This window comes from Somniosus microcephalus, chromosome 13 (assembly GCF_052327205.1).
Source record: "Somniosus microcephalus isolate GS21.2 chromosome 13, FLI_Smic_1.0, whole genome shotgun sequence".
In the NCBI taxonomy this organism is placed as follows: Eukaryota; Metazoa; Chordata; class Chondrichthyes; order Squaliformes; family Somniosidae; genus Somniosus; species Somniosus microcephalus.
Genome location: NC_140999.1, coordinates 191,773,123 through 191,780,346, shown reverse-complemented (window position 1 = coordinate 191,780,346; position 7,224 = coordinate 191,773,123). Strand labels below are relative to the sequence as shown.

At 50.6% G+C, this 7,224-nt stretch overlaps 1 protein-coding gene across 1 annotated transcript in view; it reads right to left on the bottom strand.

Annotated features, from left to right (window-relative positions):
• Nucleotides 1-275: 275 nt before the first annotated feature.
• Nucleotides 276-7,224, bottom strand: part of angpt4 (angiopoietin 4) — a 133,859-nt gene continuing 126,910 nt past the window's right edge. Inside the window, exon 9 of the mRNA XM_086005870.1 lies at nucleotides 276-2,904. Coding sequence (XP_085861996.1) covers nucleotides 2,744-2,904 — 161 coding nt within the window. The 3' untranslated portion in view covers nucleotides 276-2,743. The remainder of the gene's footprint in view (nucleotides 2,905-7,224) is intronic.

Sequence of the window (7,224 nt, the reverse complement as noted above, 5' to 3'; positions counted from 1 at the left end):
GGCGCTCCCTCAGTACTGCCCCTCCGACAGTCCGGCTTTCCCTCAGTACTGCCCCTCCGACAGTCCGGCTTTCCCTCAGTACTGCCCATCCGACAGTGCGGCTCTCCCTCAGTACTGCCCCTCCGACAGTGCGGCGCTCCCTCAGTACTGCCCCTCTGACAGTGCGGCGCTCCCTCAGTACTGCCCCTCCGACAATGCGGCGCTCCCTCAGTACTGCCCCTCCGACAATGCGGCGCTCCCTCAGTACTGCCCCTCCGACAATGCGGCGCTCCCTCAGTACTGCCCCTCTGACAATGCGGCGCTCCCTCAGTACTGCCCCTCCGACAATGCGGCGCTCCCTCAGTACTGCCCCTCCGACAATGCGGCGCTCCCTCAGTACTGCACTGGGAGTGTGGGCCTAGATGTAGTGCTCAAGCCTCTGGAGTGGGGCTTGAACCCACCACCTTCTGACCTGGAGGTGAGAGTGTGCCGCCCACTGAGCCACGGCTGACATGTGGGTTCCCCCCTTCCTGGGCTCCCCCCACCTCCCCCCCGGCCTCTGAGTGGGGGTTCAGGCAAGAGGACTGGAAATGTAAACATAAGGAAAAATATTTGATAAAATTCTGGATTGGCACTTTTATGCATGGGGGTAAGTGGGGAACAACATGGGGTCCCTGGGGAAGGGGTCTGGGGAAGGGGTCTGGGCAAGTAACGCATTTCCTGGTAGCTTGGTGCAGAGGAGATGGGCCCTGTGAGGCTCCATCCTACTTCGGTGACCTCCCATTGACTCCGTGACCGTCGGCAGGGTCAGTGCTCGTGGATTTTCAGGCCCTTAAAATTTCTTTCCTCCATTTTCTTTTAGCGCCTGTGCAAGAACACAACTCACTGACATCAGAGCTAACGGTCAGGGCTTCATACAGAGGTTACAACAGGCCATTCAGCCCATCCAGTCCATGCCAGCATTTACCCTCCACGTGAAGAAATAGTCCTAAACACATTTACCCGCCCTGTTCCCATAGCCCTTCATCCTCCTTTTTCTTCATCTGTCCGTCCAATCTAAATTAATCAACAGGAAATACAACCAGAGTTGATATTCAATTCAGGATCATCAGTAACTGTTCAGATTGGTTCCAGGGATGTGGGATTACAGTCTAGACACAAAAGGCATCAAGGAGTATGGGGAGAGAGCGGGAATATGGTATTGAGATAGAGGATCAGCCATGATCATATTGAATGGCGGAGCAGGCTCGAAGGGCCGAATGGCCGACTCCTGCTCCTATTTTTCTATGTTTCTATGATTAGAGAAGCTGGGGTTGTTCTCCTTGGAGCAGAGCAGGCTAAGAGGGGATTTGATCGAGGTGTTTAAAATCTTGAAGGGTTTAGACAGAGTAAATAAAAAGAAACTGTTTCCAATGACTGAAGGGCCGATAACCAGAGGCCACAGATTTAAGGTGATTGGGAAAAGAACCAGAGGTGACATGAGGGAAAACTTTTTTATGCAGCGAGTGGTTAGGATTTGGAATGCGCTGCCTGATCGGGCGGTGGAGACAGATTCAATAGTGGCCTTCAAAAGGGAATTGGATAAATACTTGAAGGAGAAAAAATTGCCGTGATATGGGGAAAGAGCGGGAGAGTGGGACTGACTGGATTGCTCTTCGACAGACTCGATGGGCCGAATAGATTTGATAGCGTAGAGAGAGAAACTATTTCCTCTGGTGGGGGGGAGTCCAGAACAAGGGGGCTTAACCTTAAAATTAGAGCCAGGCCGTTCAGGGGTGAAGTCAGGAAGCACTTCTTCACACAAAGGGTGGTGGAAATCTGGAACTCTCTCCCCCAAAAAGCTGTTGAGGCTGGGGGGTCAGTTGAAAATTTCAAAACTGAGATTGATAAGATTATTGTTAAATGAGGACATTAAGGGATAAGGAACAAGTAGATTGAGTTGAGGTCCCCATTGGCCATAATCTGATTGAATGGTAGAACAGGCTTGAGGGGCTGAACGGCCTCCTCCTGTTCCTAGAATCGGGGTTAGCGTGTTGTAACCCACGCTCCCTTCAAGCACAGCATTCCTGCGAGGCCCCGTGAGATCGCTGAATTTAACCGATGGCGATTCTGGAGAGAGAGAGAGAGAGAGAGAGAGAAAGGGCTGAGGGGCAATGGTGAGAAACAGGTGGGTGGAGTTGATCTCGCAAGGGGCAGATTTATTACTTGCGAACGTTTCAAAAATTCTTGAATAAAGTGTTTGTGATGGTGACTGTGCTGGGAGTCTGAGCTAATAGGAGCCCACTATTACTTCTAGTATTTCCATTTGCTGATCCGAATCATAGTTGACATTTTAAATTAAAAAGGGATGCATCTGTTGCTAATATCTCGTATACATTTACACTGCTTAATGTATTTAAAAGAAATAACATGTCCATTAGTATTCAGACTAGTCATTAACAGTCCTTGCTTTTCGCTTTCTTTCAGAAGAAGTTCTGAAGCTTCTGAATTGAATTAGTTCCACAGCAGGGGATCCTCTGGAGTTAATTTTGAAAATCTTTTAACCCTCATAACTTTTGGCCAACCCATGTAAATTCCTTACAGCAAAAAATTCCCCTTTCAGCCTCCTCTTTGATACAACAATACCCAAGCTCTTCATTCACTTGACTTTGGCCCTCGCCAGGGCCAGTTTCTCTACACCCCTCCCCCCGGAAAGAAAAAGAAGTCTTGCGTCGCCGCTGGTCCGAGCTCCCCGCCGAGCACCGGCTGCTGCCGCTGGCTGGCGTCAGAAGTCCAAGGGCCTGATCATCATGGTGGTCGCCCGTAGCGAGTAACTGGGGCCCCTGAAGTAATGCCACTTGATGCCGTTGAGCTTCCGGATGTTGTTGCCAGCCGTGTAGTACATCCCGTTCAAGTTGGACAGCCCGCAGGCATCAAACCACCAGCCTGCAGGGTGAGAGAGGGAAAGGATCAGCGGCAGAACGAGACACCGGAGCATTTCACAACGGAATAAAGACAGCAGCGCCGGCTGAACAAGAGCCGGACATGTTCATGAGTCAATTTCTGCACGTTTTAGGAGCAACAGCCTGCTTCTGTACAGCGTCCTTAACGTCGCAAAACATCCCCAGGGCGCTTCACAGGAGCGTAAATCAGACAACAGGTTGACACCAAGCCACATGAGGAGATATTAGGAGTCTTGCTCAGGGTAGCTCTTCATTTTAGTCATTTACGGGACGTGGCCGTCGCTGGCGAGGCCGTCATTTATTGCCCATCTCTAGTTACCCTTGAGAAAGAAGGAAAGAAAAGACTTGCATTTCTATAGCGCCTTTCACAACCTCAGGACATCCCAAAACGCTTTGCAACCCACACTTTAGGAAGGATGTGACGGCTCTTTGAGAGGGTGCAGAGGAGATTCACTAGAATGGTTCCGGGGATGGGGGATCTTAGCTACAAGGACAGGCTGGAGAAGCTGGATTTATTTTCATTAGAGCAAAGGAGGTTGAGGGGTGATTTGATAGAGGTGTACAAGATTATGACGGGATTGGATAAGCTAGACGGAGAAAGGCTGTTCCCATTAGTTGATGGTACAAGGACTAGGGGACACAGATTTAAGGTTTTGGGCACGAGATACAGGGGGGATGTGAGGAAAAACTTTTTTACGCAGCGAGTGGTGAGGACCTGGAACTCGCTGCCGACGGAAGTGGTGGAAGCGGAGACACTCCATGTTTTCAAGGGGAGACTGGATAGGCACTTGAGGGAAATAAACTTGCAGGGTTACGGGGATAGAGCAGGGGGAATGGGACTGACTGGATTGCTCTACAGAGAGCCGGCACGGACTCGATGGGCCAAATGGCCTCCTTCTGTGCCGTTATGGCTCTATGAAGTACTTTTGAAGTGTCGATGACCAAAAGCTTGGACTAAGCGGTAGGTTTTAAGGAGAGTGAGGTAGAGAGGCAGAGAGGTTTAGGGAGGGAATTCCAGAGCTTAGGGTCCAGGCAGCTGAAGGCATGGCCACCAATGGTGGAGCGATGGAAATCGGGGATTCTCAAGAGGCCAGAATTGGAGAAGCGCAGAGATCTGGGAGGGTTGTAGGGCTGGAGGAGGTTACAGAGATAGGGAGGGGACGAGGGCCATGGAGGGATTTGAACGCCGGATGAGCATTTTAAAATCAAGGTGATGCCGGACCGGGAGCCAAGGTAGGTCAGCGAGCACATCTGGTAACTTGTGGGCTGGCACCAGAAAAATAATCATGAAAGTTGCCCAAAATTGTTGTACATCTGGTTCACTAATGCCCTTTAAGGAAGGGAACCCATCGTCCCTACCCTACTCAGTCTGGCCTACATATGACTCGAATCCCAGCCTACGTAGTGGACTGCCAATACCCTCTGGAGTGGTGTCTCGGGTATAAATACCACTGCGGCAGCAGCATTGCCAGCAGGACTGCAGCAGCTCAAGAAATAGATCCACCTCAACCCTTCTCAGGGTAATTAGGTGTCCGCCTTGCTAATACTGCCCACCTCCTGTGAGCACAGGTGAAGAGACGCGCCTCAGTGCTGCCTCTAAATGCTCGTAGCCAGGAGACACGACACAGCAAAGCCAAACCCGCGACCTCCAACGCCCAGGAGGACGAGGGCAGCAGGTGCTTGGGGAACACCACCGCCGCCAAGTTCCTCCCCAAGTCGCACACCATCCTGACTTGGAAATATATCGGCCGTTCCGTCATTGTCGCTGGGTCAAAATCCTGGAACTCCCTCCCTGACAGCACTGTGGGAGTACCTTCACCACACGGACTGCAGCGGTTCAAGAAGGCGGCTCACTTGAACACAAAACCTCGGCTGACGCTCCCAGTGACATTACTGAGGGAGTGCTGCATTGTTGGAGGTGCCGTTTTTTGGATGAGACGTTAAACTGAGGCCCCGTCTGCCCAATTTTGGGCAACTTTCATGATTATTTTTCTGGTGCTAGCCCACAAGTTGCCAGATGTGCTCGCTGACCTACCTTGGCTCCCGGTCCGGCAACACCTTGATTTTAAAATGCTCATCCTTGTTTTCAAATCCCTCCATGGCCCTCGTCCCCTCCCTATCTCTGTAACCTCCTCCAGACCCATAACCCTCCCAGATCTCTGCGCTCCTCCAATTCTGGCCTCTTGAGCATCCCTGATTTTAATCGCTCCACCATTGGCGGCCGTGCCTTCAGTTGCCTGGGCCCTGAGCTCTGGAATTCCCTCCCTAAACCTCTCCGCCTCTCTACCTGTCTCTCCTCCTTAAAGCCTACCACTAAGTACAAGTTTTTGGTCATCCACACTTCAAAAAGTACTTCATTGGTTGCAAAGCGTTTTGGGACATCCTGAGGCCGTGAAAGGCGCTATAGAAATGCAAGTTCCTACTTTCTCAAGGGCCGCTAGGGATGGGCAATAAATGCCGGCCTTGCCAGCGACGCCCACATCCCTTGAATGACTAAAATAAGAAGCAGCTCGGAGCAAGACTCCAACGTGAGACACGAGCGCCAACGACGGGGAAGATTTGAAGCATCGCAACAGGCAGATTCTCAATGGTCAAGATTTAGACACAGCTGCAATGAATACTTTACAAGGAGGAATGCTCCAAATGTTTAGCCTGTTAGTCTGGCTGGTGAAAGCTGTCACTGACTAATTCTGCAGTCCGCACTCGTTAAATGCTGCAAACGTGGTGAAATATCAGCTCTCCCGTGGCGAGAGAGGCCGCTGAATTCCCTTTACTCACGACCTTTGCTCCCCGCTCATCTATTTCGCAGGAAATCTTTCCCACATTTCAAATAACATTCCCTTCCCTGTGAAGTTCGCAGCCGCCCACAGAAGCCTTTGCACTCAATTTACTGTGTGCGAGGAGCTGGATGGACCGCAGATTGCGAGGGAGCAGCAGGGAGTCAGCGCATAATGTGTAGCAATAGATAATAAGAAAAGAACTTACAGCAAAAAAACAGGCCATTCGGCCCAACAGGTCCAGACTGGACTCGCATTTCTCCAGCACCTTTCACCACCTCAGGACGTCCCAAAGCGCTTTACAGCCAATAAATTATTTTTGAAGTGTAGTCACTGTTATAATGTAGGAAACCCAGCAGACAATTTGCGCACAGCAAGCTCCCACAAACAGTAATGTGATAATGACCAGATAATCTGTTTTAGTGATGTTGATTGAGGGATAAATATTGGCCCCAGGACACCGAGGAGAACTCCCCTGCTCTTCTTCGAATAGTGGCTGACATAAGAAAACTACTAGGCACTTGGTCTAAGCGTTAAACAAAGCTTTAATCAACTGTTTTACAACATGGAGATCTAGTTGTGTCCTTCACTAGTTCCTGTTAAGAATGTCCTGCGCAAGCTGGGCCCGTGCACGAGTATTTATACTCTCCCTGGACAGCGCCACCCGCAGGCCGCTCAGTATTACTTCATAAGTCTTTCTTTCATGAATGACTGATTCATGTCAGTGGCCATGGGATCTTTTACGCCCACCCGAGAGAGCAGATGGGTCTTGGTTTAATGAAAGACGGCACCTCCAACAGTGCAGCACTCCCTCAGTACTGCACTGGACGTGTCAGCCTGGATTATGTGCTCAAGTCTCTGGAGTGGGATGTGACCTTCTGACTGGAGGTGAGAGCGCTAACGCGAGGCAAGGATGTCAGGATATAAGGAAGGTGTAGGAACCTCGAGGTGTGAGGAATCTGAAGGGTCCTAAGCATTACATAGAATATGCAGCACAGAAACAAGCCATTTGGCTCAACCAGTCCGTGCCGGCATTTATATTCCACTTGAGATAGACTGGAGAAGCTGGGGTTGTTCTCCTTACAGCAGAGGTTGAGAGGAGATTTGATGGAGGTGTTCAAAATCATGAGGGGTCTGGACAGAGTAGATAGAGAGAAACTGTTCCCATTGGTGGAAGGGTCGAGAATCAGAGGACACAGATTTAAGGTGATTGGCAAAAGAACCAAAGGCGACATGAGGAAAAACTTTTTTACGCAGCGAGTGGTTAGGATCTGGAATGCACTGCCTGAGAGGGTGGTGGAGGCAGACTCAATCGTGGCTTTCAAAAGAGAATTGGATAAGTACCTGAAGGAAAAAAAAATTGCAGGGCTACGGGGAAAGGGCAGGGAGTGGGACAAGCTGAAGTGCTCTTGCAGAGAGCCGGCACAGGCTTGACGGGCTGAATGGCCTCCTTCTGGGCGAGCAGGGCGCTACACAGAGAGAGAGAGAGAGAGAGAGCGGGGTGCTACACAGAGAGAGAGAGAGAG